We start from the raw sequence: 15,149 nt of genomic DNA on the forward strand, positions 1-15,149 counted from the left end.
TTGCGAGGAGAGGATCCCCCTCTGTGCCCTATCTGTCACACACAACAAACAGTAGAACATGTACTGATTACTTGTCCAGCTTTTGCAGATGAGTGCCAAAACTCCTTCAAAGAGCTAAACAAACATCACTCCCTCACTCTCAAATCCATACTGGAAGATAGAAAAAATATAGCAGATGTTTTTCAGTTCCTCAAGAAAATAAATTACTACAATCAAATATAAAACTAAATACAGTGAAACTTCTCCTAACGGACACCTCTCGTTAACGGACATCTCTCTACAATGGACATTTTCAAATTCCCCAACTCACCTCCATTGGTTTTAACGTGTTTGCAGCTTCTGTCTAGCGGACATTCTCTGTAACGGACGCGGACAGGCAATCTGCACTGTTTCGTTTAGATTAGCACTTAATTTGATCTCCCCATAACGGACAGCGGGCGAGCTCACGGCCCTTTTTCTAGGAACGTTTCTTCCACGTATTGCCTCAATCGTGTGTTTATTTTCTATTTCCGATTCTCTGAATTTTATCAAGGTTTACGTCGCGGTTCTAAACCCTTTTTCAAGAATTTTAAGGCACGTGTAAAACTTCTGATGAATTCGGTGTGTGCAGGGGGGGGAATATGGTCGGCCTTTCGTCTTTTCAGTTTCAGTTTTCAGTTTTGTTCAGTGTCGTGTGAAGTGCACAATGTCTTCTCGTAAACATTTAACTTTAAAAGATAAAGTCGAACTCATTAATGCGTATGATCGGCAAAAAAATTGTGTTCGCAATCTCGCTGTAAAATTCAAAATCATGAAGACGCAGGTAAGCGACATCCTAAAGAAAAAAATTAACTGCTCAAACAATTTTGGCAACACGGAAATGATCAGGTTCAAAAATCATTCCCGAAAACTGTTGGACTTCAAATTTGTCGGGCACGTGTTAAAAAAATTCCCATTAATGGGCCTGTTATTAGGGAAAAGGCTTTGGAGCTTGTGAAATCTATGGGAGTAAATGAGTTCAATGCTTCTGCGGGATGGCTAGACAAGTTCAAAACTCGGCATAAAATTTCTTGGAAAACCGTAAGTGGTGAAGGTGGATCTGTTGATACTGGGGTTGTAACAGAGTGGACCGTCAAATTGGAAGATTTATGTCGTGATTTTGAAGCTAAGGATATTTACAACTGTGATGAAACAGGGTTGTTTTTTTAAAGCTCTTCCTGAAAACACAGTGAGTCTAAAAAACGAAAAGTGCCAGGGCAGAAAAATTTAAGGAACGCTTGACTGTACTATTGTGTACAAATATGCTGGGAGACTTTGAACAACCTCTTGTTATAGGAAACCCACAAAATCCTCGTTGTTTCAAGGGCATAAAGTTGAATCTTTTGAATATTGACTGGAAGTCTAATAAAAAAGTGTGGATGACACGAGATATCATGAGCGAATGGATAAGTCACTTTAACCAAAACATGATTCTCAAAACAGAAAATTATTCTTTTCATGGATAATGCTGCATCTCACCCGCACATTGAATTGTCCAACATTCAGATCATTTTTCTGCCACCAAACACATCTGCAGAGTGTCAGCCCTTGGATCAAGGGATAATAAAAAAATTTAAATTTCACTACAGAAAACGTGTTTTAAGACATCTCATTGCAAACATGAACGATGTAACATGTGCGAGTGACCTTGCAAAGAAAATCAACATCCTAGATGCGATTCAGTGGATTTCCTCTTCAGTAAACGCAATTAGAAAACAAACTGTCGTGAACTGTTTTGTAAAGTCTGGCTTCTCAAACGCAAAAATTGAAGTTGTGAACAGCAATGTGGAGCACCAAGAAGAACAAGAACTTCAACATCTATTGATAATGTACGATACTTCCGCTACAAGTGACTCTGGCTACGAAGATATAGACTCAAACCTCACTGCAGAAGATGGTGCTCTAGATATCAACGACATTATCATCGATATTTTTCAAGAAGTTCCTCATGAGGATGAAGAAATGGAAGGAGGTCATTCTGTCGAAGAACATATTAATGACGAACCACCGATGAAAATAGAAGAAGCGCTCATACAAATCAATCGTTTAAAAATGTTTTTCACCACTGAAGAAGATACTGAAGGACTTTCGATGGTTTCTTCACTCCAAACAAATGTTGAAAACAAAATTGTCAGCCGTAAGAAGGTGCAGAAGAAAATAAGTGATTACTGTATGTATTTTTCTTAAGATAAAGTCATAATATGCATAGCACAATTGTATGTATATTATTTACAAAAATATTGTACAAAATCTGTATATAATTTAATTTAATTTAATTTTACATTAAACATTTAACAATTTTTCTTTATCTCTTGTGTATGTAATTGTATATTATTTACAAAAATATTGTTCAAAATCTGTATATATTTTAATTTAATTTTACATTAAACGTTTAACGATTTTTCTTTCTTTCTTTCTTTTTTTTTTTCTCCCTCAGACTTCTTGTTAGCGGACACTTCTCTCTAACGGACACATTTTCGTTCCCCATGGCTGTCCGTTAAAGGGAAGTTTCACTGTATTATCTCTAAAGCAAGCTATAGTCATTCTCTGTTACTCTTGGAAATCATTAGCAGCAATATACGAATCAAAACAAAACCATTATATAAAATATAAAATTTTACAGGCGCATTTTAGTCACAGTAGCTCTTGCGCCAAGAATTCTTAAATCAAATCAATCTAGTAGCTGTGTACTTGAAAGAAACATATGAGAACTTGAAGAAGTTGTTGACAAGTATGAAGAACATGGTTGGTTGATTTGTACTGTCTTTAAAGTGATAGGCATGTTACTTGGACATTGTGTATATTGTCAAGTGGCACCGGGGGATTTCTCCTACAAACCGTGTATTATATGATTTGTATTATATTACATTGTGATGCTACAAACTCTGTAAATGCCGGACATAGCGTTAGTTTCTGCTGGCCCATTATTCCTCTGGTATTTACGTGGGGACCCTTGGGGAGGTAGCCAGGTATAGTACAGGTAGAAAGTTCTCTGGCAGGGGCGAACCCTGGACTGTGCCTGAACTTCCCAGGGAGAAAACGCTGGAAGAGGAAAGTGTGAAATGGGATGATTGTGAAGAGGTAGGGAACAGATGAAGATTAAGGTGGATAATAGGAAGGCTGTCTACCTGGAAATAGGAAGTTAAAGGGATAGAAGGACACCTCTGTGGGAGGAGCTCATCTTCACACAAGGGGGGCTGTTAATCAAAAGTAAAAGGTTTCTGGTGGTAGGGCCCACCAGGGAAAATGTTTGGGATATGGGAGGTGAGGGAAGGGGAGATGGAAGTATGGGGAAAGAAAGTCATAGGGTCAGAGTACCCTGTGGGCAGAGGGGGGGGGAGTCTGCTCTGTGGATACACAGTGTAGCTCTGCACGAAATCCCACACTGGCCAAATTAGCTGTAGCCAGTGTCAGCAGTTTTCATGCCATGCCCCAAAAGAGAGAATGTGTGGTGTCAGTAAGGCAGGGGTGGTTCCCTGTTGGTTATCCTCACTGCTATCCAAGTAGGGGGGGCTGCAAGAACACTACACACACTCTTCATATATTCAAACCTTATACACACCTTCCACTTTTACAGATATATAATAAGGTATATATTATGATGTAGTTACAAAGAAACTGGATGCAAAAAATAATTTTGATATCATACATTTGGATTTCAGGAAAGCTTTTGACACTGTTGCGCATGGAAGACTATTGTACAAATTGGAGTAGAATGGTATTAAGGGTAAGTTTTTACAATGGATAAAAGGATGATTAAGTGGGAGAAGACAGAGGGTGGTAATCAATGGGTGCTGCTCTTCGTGGACTAATGTTATTAGTGGAGTCCCACAGGGTTCAGTGTTGGGTCCACTGTTGTTTTGTATATTTATCAATGATATTGATGAAGGTATATATCAGGCTTAATGTCAAAGTTTGCATATGATACAAAGGTTGGCAGGGTTGTTAATGATGACAGTAATGGCAGTGTGCTACTGCAACAGGATCTAGATAATTTGGGCAGATGGGCTAAGAAGTGGCAACTGAAGTTTAACTTTGACAAATGCAAAGTACTGTATATGGGTAGAAGTAACCCCAGAGAAACATACCAACTGTGTGGTACTACACTTAAGGTGGTAGAAAATGAAAAAGACCTGGGAGTAATTGTGCAGTCAGATATGAAGTTTTCTGAGCAATGTAGACAGGCTGCCAGGGCAGGTCATGGGGTTTTGTCAATGATATATAGGAATTTTGCTAGCAGGGAAAAGGAGGTGATTGTCCCTCTGTATAAGGCAATGGTCAGGCCACACCTTGAGTACTGCATACAGGTCTGGAGGCCTCATTTTAGGAAGTATGTAGATTTGCTTGAGCGTGTACAGAGAAGGACAACAAGATTGGTGAGGGGAATGAATGGATCCTCTTACCAAGAGAGGCTTAAGTTCTGCAAATTGCAGTGGCGGGAGACTAGGCACCTGCACGGTGATCTGATTGAGGTATATAAGGCCTTGAATGGGTTGAGCACGCTGAATTCTGGTGGGATCCTTCCACTTGTTCAGATTACGAACCTAAGGGGGCATAAATTCAAATTAAGAAAGAACAGATGTGCGGAAATTTGTCTTTAGCCAGCGGGTGGTTAATTGCTGGAACAAACTTGCATCTGTTGTTGTGGAAGTTGATAGGTTGAATAAATTTAAGGAGGAACTGGACAGGCATTTGGAGGGAATGGTGTGATTTTTTTTTTTGGCTGATGCTGCATAAGCTCATACACTTGCTTTCTTGCATCACATGGCACTAATACTACTACTTAATTATTATTACTCGTTTAGGGCAGACTGATAGATAATTAATAATAGACAACAATTTCTTTTGCTTCCTTTTATGCATCATCATGCACTCAGAGACAAGACACAGGTACTACCACCTAAATAAACAGAACTGTCAAGACATAAAAACTTATTTTTATTCTCTCTCTCTCTCTCTCTCTCTCTCTCTCTCACACACACACACACACACACACACACACACACACACACACACACACACACACACACACACACACACACACACACACACACACACACACTTTCATGTGTTCAAACTTTATGCACACCTTCCACTCTTACAGATACAAGGTATACACACTTTTATTATTATTACCCATTTAGGTCAGACTGGTAGGTAGATAACAATCACTAACTCATGTGCCTCCTTTCATGCACTCAGAGACAGGACACAGGTACTTTTCTCTCTCTCTCTCAGGGTATGACAATTAACATTTATTGGACATTTGCACAGGGATCCCTTTTATAACAGTACACTGAATAGATGTACCACACACACACATTTTATAGATTTTTTTCCTCTCAGGTTAAGTGGACTCATTCCCCACCCAACAAGTTACGCATATCAACACTAATTACACTATAACATACATTCACTCACACTTAACATATACTCCATCAAAAACATTTCCTTTCATACTTGCACTGGGTGGGAAACATATTCTACCTGGCCAGTCATTCTCAGTAGTTGTCACAGTCAGGGAGACAAACTTTTCAAGGTAGAGGTGGGTGTCACAGTTTAGGTTATCACTGGCTGGTTGTTTCTCCTAGTCTCAAAAGCCTTTTGAGCAAATTCAGAGAAGGCTATGTAATGCATCTCATCAGAGATGAGAAGTTGTTCAACTCCACGGCTCATTGGTCCTAATTTTTCATGAGTGTACATCTGTGGGAATGATAAATGGGGTAGCAGTATAAGACATGGGCCCAGTCCTCATCAGCGCCACAGGTACATCGCGTGTGAGGCCAAGTTGACATAGTTTTGTGTTTCGGGAGCCATGCCCTGTTAGCTAAAATGTAGTGTATAAGCCTGGTGTAAACCAGGGTGGAGGTTTGAGGGTTACTTGTGGCAGGAAGCTGCTAGTGATGGCCCTAGTTATCTAACTGGTTCATCATTGCTGTTATAGACAGGCAGGTCAGTATCCTTTTCTTTTCCTGTTTAGGATCATCAGCCATTAGTTCTACGTTGATCCCTTATGATGTCAATAGGGATCTGCCTTCTAAGCCCATAGTTGAGGCCTCTTTGAATTATTTCCAAATCTAATGGCAGCACATCAGCCAGAACATGTAGGGCAAGGTACTGACTGTGTGGCATGCCCTGGTAATTGTAAGTAGGATGACATGCTGAATGGTTCCTAGTTTAGCTCTCTTGTTGACTAGTTACATTCTAGGCAACTAGAGTCAGCCCCGTAAGTAATTACTGGGAGGAAGATAGACTTAAAAATGAGGGCTAAAGTCTTCCTTTTTAAATCCCAGTCAGCTCTGCTTATTCTGGCAATTATGCTGGCACATCTCACTTTTTTTTGCCAACATTTGTTAGATGAGGGTGAAATTTTAGCTTGGAGTCAAAGATGACTCCAAAGTATTTTAGTTCTGTTGTTAAGGCTATTGTTTTTCCTGAAATTTTTATCAGAGGTGATCTTAATTTGGCTTTTAGTAAGATTGATTTAGTTTTTCTACTAGAAATTAGCATCTTATGGTTTGAACCCAGTTCTCTAGAAAGTTCAGAGCATGATTTGCCTCGTCTTCCACAGCCATTCTGGTATTATCTTTCACAAGGAGAACAAGGTCATCTGCAAAGGTGGCCTTGTTCACTTGGCCTGTGTGAGCCTCCAGGAACTTGTCCAGCACCAGGGGTGCACAATAGCCTTGGATGCTGATGTGCCATAAAACTCCTAACAACCAACACCAGGTTCCAAAAACAGGGACCCAGCATTCAACCATGAGGGCATCCATGGGTAACATTTCGCTGTATACATTGAAATCTAGTTTGCACAGCTGTTTTTCTGTTATTAAGATAATCATTGATAAAATTATACAGGTTCTGTGGAATATCAGCATGGCGTATTCTCTTGAGGATGCTGGGTCACCATTAGGTATCAAAGGCACCAGCAAAATCAATTGAAATAGCCACCATGTAAGTTTCCTGGTGGTTTGAGCTGTGCTCATTAGTTTGTTCATTGCATCCTCAGTCCACATCCAGGTTTGAAGCCAAAACTGTCTGTCCAACTGAAGGTTTGCATTCAGATAATGTGCTTCTAAATGGTATACTATGAGCCTTTCCAATACTTTGCCCAGAAGTATAGGCCTGTATGATTTAGGATCATTTGAAGGTTTTTCTAAATTCTTTAAGATTAATCTCAGGTTTGCCAATTTCCATGTGGTGGGAAATATAGCTTTGCTTTGACAGTTATTAAATAGTTGGAGTAGATGTTGAGACTGACTTTTGGCAAGAATTTTTATCATTTCTGGTTTGATTAAGTTGTAGCCAAGGCATTTCTTTTCCTTGGTTCTATTAAGAGAATTTGTTAGTTCTATTATTGTGAAGGGTGGGGGGGTTTCTATATCTAGACATATAGGCCTCATTCTCATTGCAGATGTTGGTTTGTTCATAAGTGAGTGCTTGGTAATCATCCAGGAACAGAGTCAAGGATGTTATTGACGGTTCCATCCCAAGTGTATGTTGGTAGTCCTGTCATAGTATCAGCGGTATGAACTACATCGCCTTTTGCCAGCTCATTGGTAACTATGTGGTATACAACACCCCAGGAGTCCACAAAGTTTAACATTGACAAATGCATATGAGTAGTAATCCCAGATTAACATACCAGTTGTGTGGTACTACACTAAAGTGATAGAAAAAGAAAAAAACTTATGGTAATTGGCAATGGTTAGAAACATCTTGAGTACTGCATATGGGTCTGAAGGCCTCATTTTAGGAAGGTTATGGATCTGCTGGAATGAGTGCAGAGAGAGGAAACTAGATTGAAACAAAAGGGTGCTCTTACCATGAAAGGTTTCAGTTTTTCAAATTGCTATGTATGGAGACTACATAGCAATTTGAAATCAGATCAGCTCAGTTTGAGCTGATCTGATTGAAATGTTTGAGGCTTTCAATGGATTGGACAAGTTCAGTTCTAGTGATATTCTTCTTGTTGTTCAGACTACGAGGAGACAAATTCAAATTGAGGAAGTTTGATTGCAGAATACATGTGCTGAAGTTTGTCTTCAGCTAGCAGATAATTGATTGTAGGAACAACCCACTATCTGTTATGTTGGAAGTGGATACTTTGAATATATTCAAGGAATGACTTTACAAACTATTGGAGAGGATGGACAGATGATGTGGGAATTTTTTTTTTTTTTTTTTTTTTTTTTCCAGCTGATGCTGCTTAAGCTTCTTTCTTGAATCATTTTCCACTACTAATACAAATGCTAAAATACTCACTAGTGAGTGTGCTTGCTTTAACATGTATAAGTTTATGTTATGTACAGATGATGGATTCCTAAAGAGATTGAATCAGTGGGTTGTTGGAAACTGGATGGTCACTATATCAGATTGCTGTTTGTGGTGGCCATGATATCTAAAAAGTTGGATGATGCTGTTGGCAAAAATGAGTACAGGAAGTAGTCTGACACATCACCTGGGCTCTGGTGATGTGTCACATCATCTGGTGATGTCTGGTGATGGTGACATCATCTGGTGGCATCAGAAGAGTGTAAGAAGAGCAGCAGTGTAAGAAGAGCACCACTAAATAGCAACAGAAAACAGATTTTTCACTATCTTCCACATTTTGAACATTGCAATGCCATCTCTGTTTGGTGTCTATGTCAAGGAGCTCAAATAGTGGAGATGCATTCTCACCATCCCATTGCCATTAGCTTCTGCTGCAGGAAAAGAGTGTGTTGCTTGAGAATAAGGTGTCTTAAAGACAAATCTCATTTCTCTTTGGGCCCATTGATGGTCATATTCATGTCATGGTTGACCATGATTGTGACAGGTAATTCATACTGCTTCAGGGAGCAACTTACCAAGCTAACACCTGGAATCATGGTGTGGAGAGCTGTCAGTTACAACAGCTGTTTAGCATCTTTACAGAAAGACATTATGTTGAGATAATTCTAAGACCACTGCTTCTGCCCTTCTATCTTGAATGCTGTTTTCCAGCAGGAAAACAGCATTCCTATCTATATGGCTCTGGCATGCTGAAAGTGCTTGTGTGATATTATTATTATTAGCCATACGGTGCAAGGAAGCCCGAGGCTTATGCTGCACCAGCCAAAAAAAAACATTCCCGAGTTACCCTGAGAGAGAGAGAAAGTAGAAAGGAATCACCAAGAAAGAGAAGAATGATGATATCCAGCTCAGGACCCTGGGTGTGCCAAGCCCATACTCACCAGATGTGAGCCCCTGGGGTAAATATGGGTGTGCATTCTTACATGTTCACTGACTTCTACCTCTCAGCTCCTGATCATTGTTCTCACAGCACAAGTGCAAGTAGTGTGCTAAATATATTGAAAGAGGAATGAAACACTTTTAACCTACACGAGATCTAAATAAGTTTTTTTTTTATTTTATTTGGAAATTATACATGGATGGAAATCAACTTTTTGTTGGTATGTCCCTAACACTTCATCTGTGATTGCTGTCATTGCAACCTCACCATTTATGAAGAGTAGAATGTTTAAAGGTTTGACTTGCATGGTTACATAAGACCATATAAATTAACCCTTTGCATATTCTGTTCTTTCTAATGGTTGAAATAGCAGCAGCATCATCATCAGCCATTTTCAATCCACTGCAGGATAAAGGCCTTTCCAGTTCCTTCTGTTTTGTGCAATGCCCATCCAATTACTACCCACGAACTCGTGAATTTCAGCTGTCCATCTCCGTTGTTGTCTTCCAGGTCTTCATCTAGCTCCTCTTGGGTTATTTTCTTAATCCATCTGTCATTATGTCTTCGAGCTATGTGCCCTGCCCAAGACCAATTTAGTTCTTTAGTTTTGATAAGAAAGTCCTTTACTTGAATTAGCTGCCTAATCCATGTGTTTCTCTTCTTATCTAACAGTCTGATTCCTAATATAATTTGTTCCTTTCTTCGCTGTGCACTCACCAAAAGAATGGAAGAGAACCTGAGAAGTACACAGTTCTCAGGTTCTCTTCCATTCTTTTGGTGAGTGCCCAAGTTTCACTACTATAAGTCATGGTGGGGAGGATACATTGGTTCATTATTTTACGTTTCAGACAAATTGGGATATTGCTCTTCAGTATGTGACTATATTTCCTGAATGCCATCCATCCAAAATTTATTCTTCTCTTGACTTCCAGCCATTTATCATTATTACAGCTAATCACTTGTCCCAGATAAGTATATGAATCCACCTTTTAAATTACTGCTTCTTCAATGATTATATCCATTTCTGTGGCATACTTGATCATCATTACTTTTGTTTTAGCCATATTCATTTTTAGTCCGAAATCCTTACTAACTGTGCATAACTGATTAAGATTTTCCTCTAATTCTTTGGGATCATGGCTTGTGATCACAGTGTCATCTGCAAATCGTAAATGGTTTAGGTACTTTTCATTTAGATTGACTCCTTTCTGCGACCAATCCAATCTTCTGAAAGCTTCCTCAAGGGCAGCAGTAAACAACTTCGGTTATTGTGTCTCCTTGTTGAACTCCTTTTTCAATTTTAAATTTGCTACTGGCTTTGTCTAGTCTAATAAAGGAGGTAGCATTCTCATATATTTTCTTCAAAAAAAAATCTTAATGTATTGGGTGTCTATGCCTTGTCTTTCCATTGCCTGAAACATTGTCTTATACTGTATGGAGTCAAATGCCATTTCATAATCTACAAATGCCAGGCCCTTGTTGTGGAAGTTGATAGCCTAAATAAATTTAAAGCTCAGCTGGACAGGTATTTCAAACGAACGGAGGGGTGAAGTGGAAGTTTTTTTTTTTTTTTTAAGCTGATGCTGCATAAGCTTTCTTTCTTGCATCATATGCCTCTACTAATGCTAATGATGGTGTTTTATATTCATTTGCTTTCTCCAATAGGTGTGATATTACATGAAGGTGATCCATAGTGGAGAGTCCTGTCCTAAAGCCAGCTTGCTCTTTCGATTGATTCTCTTCAAGTATTCTTTCTAATCTGTAATGGCAAACCTTGTGAACATCTTGTAGATGTGGGAGAGCAAGCTAATTAATTAATAAATTCCAGTTTCTAATTTGTCTCCTTTTTTATTCAGCAAAACTATGTTGCATTATTCTGCTCCTTAGGGGTCATGCCTTTCCTAATGTATTTAGTGAAGAGTCTTGCCAGTTTCTGTGTCATGTCACTTCCTCCCAATATTAACACCTTTACAGTAACTTCATCTTAACCTGGAGCTTTTTGAATCTTCATTTTATTCAATGCATGTTCTGTCTCATCAGGAAGGATATCAGGTATGTCATATGTGTTGCAAATTTGTGAAGGTGATCCATAGTGGAGAGTCCTGTCCTAAATCCAGCTTGCTCTTTCGATTGATTCTCTTCTGTTGCAAATTTGTGAGTGGTGTATGCTACAAATATGCAAAATTTACTTATTATTATTTTTTAAAAATTATTATGATTTTTCGTGGAACGCTTGTTTGCATCTCACGGAACACTAGTGTTCCGTGGAACACAGTTTGAGAAATGCTGTGTTAAAGGACCAACGCATTTAAGATCATCAGTCACAAAACAGCTTTCAGGTGCTATATCGAAGATGAAAGCCATATTAATAATATGGATGGAAAATCAGATTCAGAAGCAAGTGCCCCTGAGTCCAATGGCCATTCAAGCAAAAGCAAGAACTATTTATGAAGATATTAAGGATAAGTACGGCGAACTCCAAGCCAAGTTTGTGGCAAGCAATGGGTGATTTAATAGGTTCAAGCATCATGCTGGTTTCCAAAACATTAAAGTATGCGGTGAAGTCGCCAGTGCCGATTCTGCAGCTGCAGAGAAATTTTGTGATGTGTTGGGAAAAACCCCTCCTAAATCTCCACAGCCCTCAACTTCCGCACCAGTGTGCTTATCAGCTGGAGAGTTAATTCTGGCGACGATGCTTGAAAGGCAAAACTTGCTGACGTTTTGCCTGTTTCATCTCTCTTTTTGTAATTTTGAAATTTTTGTAATTTTGTACACTTTTATAATTTTTCCTGTGCATGAGATAAAAAAATTTAATAAATAATTCTATTTGCATTTTTATTGAACATTTCTTTTCGCTTCAATCAAATTCAATCAAATTTGCTTCAGTCAAATTTGTGAGTGCTGCATAAGCATTGAGGGAAATTCTGACTTATGTAAAATTCCGGCTTACGTAGAGTTCCGTGGAATGCAACCTTTACGTAAGTCGGAGAGTGGCTGTATTCTGGATATTTCATTTAACAAACCAGTTTAACATTATGCATCACACTCAGCTTCAAAAGAATATACTCTCAATAAACATTAGTTCTGCAAGCAAGAGTGCCAAATTTCAGAAAATTTCAGAAAATTGGTCACCAGCAAGAAATGAGAAGTAAGGATTGTACGTAGACTGACCTCTGTCCAGTTCAGCTCCTTTTTCAACCTTTATATGAATAGTGACTTTGCTCAGTTGTCTCACACGAACTTATTTGTAACAGAAAAACATTAGATAACTAAAGTCTATATACCTTTTCTCTTTATTTTTCATCATTTTATCTTAAACAAAGTATGTGTATAGTGGTGTGGATGAATACTTTATTGAGTATTATTTAATTTCACTGAATGCTGAGAACACATTAGTCAAACAGTCCAGATTACTTTAAATATTTGCATATCTTGACAAGAGAAATTACTTTATGGATTGTTATTAAAATGTCAGCACAAACAAGACTTTGAAATATTCATCATTACATAAACATTCACACAATAACCAGATATCAAACTTTGCCATAGTACCATAAAGGTTCTGCAATGATCACAGCTATTTTATTCTGCTCCACAGTAATGTTCTCCTCTTTTCATATTGTTACGTTCTATTATGTCATCATGTAAATAACCCTTTTGTATTGCAGTAATCGTGTCTTTTTCCTCTTACGGGCATCATTGGTGCCAGTTAAAGTTAACTTTCAGTGCTGAGAGAGTGTGTTTTCTTTCTTTACAAAAAAGTACATTATGATCTCACAGGATTAATAGAACTTCATAAATGTACGCACAACATTTATTTATTTCATCTGTACAGTATTATTTATGCTCAAATAACAGTTTGAAAAAAAGGCAAGCTTACTATTGCAGTTAGAATATGAACCAAAATTTATCGCCATTTTTAAACTTGTGGAAGAAATCAGTGCTAATTTATTATACATAGCGTTAACTGTATTAAAACTAGGGATGCATTTCTTCCACAGTCATTTAGAAAATTTACTTGTAAAGAAAAAAATTATGTAAATTTGATTGATTGAATTTACCTACTTTACTGGCAGAGATTAATTTAATTGTTGTTAAATGGGTGCAATTTAATTGTTGTTAAATAGGCACAAGGAAACTTCTGTTTCCTTGCGCCCATTTAACCCAGTCAACTTTTACTTACTTCCCTCCCTTTTAATTTTTCAATTTAACAATTCAACGTAAACATTAACCACGCTACCTAAGTAAACCATCGCAGATTAATTTCAAGGTGAGTACCACTTTTTAAGCTTTCGCTATTCTTTTCTAGTCTATTAACACGGTACTTGAAGATCTCTAAAAATTTCGTATTGTCAAATTTAATTGTTGTTTTATTTATTCCACCCTATAATCCTGTTCTCTATAGCAGCATGCTGTAGAGAACCGGATTATAGGATGGAATAATGTCAGCCCCCCTACAGTCACACCTTGCTTTAATGTGAAATATAATTATTACTGTGCATTGAAGGTAACTGTATAGTTTTATGCATGGAATGAAAGTAACAAATAGAGCAGACAGAAAGAACAGAGTATTAAGTAAAAAATAATATTTTTGTAATATTTTATTTCCAGGAAATGTTATTTCAACAAAAAAGGAGGATCTGAGTCGTCTTTTGGAACAGTTTAATATACAGGTATGAATTGTATTACATTTCAGATTGTAAAGTGTGGAACTTACCTTTACTGATTTAACATAGAAAAGACTTCCTCTTCCAACTGACTGTTTTGGTCAATATAAAATTTTTAACTCTCAAATCTAATGCATAGCACTTTATGAATTCATATGTTAAATTTTTGATTGTTAACTCAATTTATCAGAGTTATGAGTTTGTTGGAAATATAATTTTTCTTGGGATAAGAAAAAGATCTCTGATTTATAACATTTGTCAGTTTAATATCTGTCTGTATAGTTGTAAATATATTTATGCTTTATCATTCATTTGTTATTTTTAATGTGACACATACTGCATAATTCCCAGTGTTATACATAAAGTAAAAATTACAACTCCACAATTAAACTGTTAAGTATGGTAAATCTGTGTTTACAGAGTATTCTTCCCAAGGATATAATTTAAGAGGTAAGAACTTTCTTATTTGATGAAATGGAACCAAAGCATTTGAAAAGTGGCTATTTAAGCAAATGCTGGAATTATCTCAACTGTTTTTATTTCAGAGCTATTGCATGTAACGTACCAACTGGGTGGTACTACACTCAGGGAAGTGGAAAGTGAAAAAGACCTGGGGGTAATTGTGCAGCCAAATATGAAGTTCGCTGAACAGTGCAGACGAGCTGCCAGGGCAGGTCATGGAGTCTTGTCAATGATATATAAGAAGTTTGCTAGGAGGGACAGGGAGGTGATAATCCAGTTATACAAGACAGTGGTCAGGCCACACCTAGAGTACTGTGTACAGGTCTGGAGGCCTCATTTTAGGAAGGATGTAGAGCTGCTAGAATGAGTACAAAGAAGGGGGCAACAAGATTGGTGAGGGGAACAAAGGAGTGCTCTTACCAAGAAAGGCTTAAGTTCTGCAAATTGCAGTGCCTGGAGAGTAGGCACCTGATCTTGCATCAATATTCATTTTGCTGAGATCAGATTATTCATTAATTGCATATTTTCTTTTCTTCCCCATTTCGGAGTACTGTATTTAGCTAAAATTTTCCCGCCTTTATCTGATGTAGGCTGTCGTAACTTTCTTTTGACGTTTTGATGGAATTTTTATTTTATAGGTTACTACATTTTCCTTTTTTTTTTTCCAGCTTTCCATATGTTTTGAACTGCCATCTTTATTTTTATTTGTCATATTTATTATAATATACATTTATTAACATTTGCATCCGTTGCTGCTGCTTTGCGCGCTTCGGTGCATTTGCCATATC

The 15,149-nt window shown here is 37.8% G+C and overlaps 1 protein-coding gene across 1 annotated transcript in view; it reads left to right on the top strand.

Moving 5' to 3' along the window:
• Positions 1-15,149, top strand: part of SMC6 (Structural maintenance of chromosomes 6) — a 655,684-nt gene that overhangs the window by 132,457 nt on the left and 508,078 nt on the right. Inside the window, exon 5 of the mRNA XM_090377619.1 lies at positions 13,844-13,905. Coding sequence (XP_090233745.1) covers positions 13,844-13,905 — 62 coding nt within the window. The remainder of the gene's footprint in view (positions 1-13,843; positions 13,906-15,149) is intronic.

This window comes from Mastigoproctus giganteus, chromosome 7 (genome assembly GCF_048544385.1).
Source record: "Mastigoproctus giganteus isolate SK-2022 chromosome 7, ASM4854438v1, whole genome shotgun sequence".
Classification (NCBI taxonomy): domain Eukaryota; kingdom Metazoa; phylum Arthropoda; class Arachnida; order Uropygi; family Thelyphonidae; genus Mastigoproctus; species Mastigoproctus giganteus.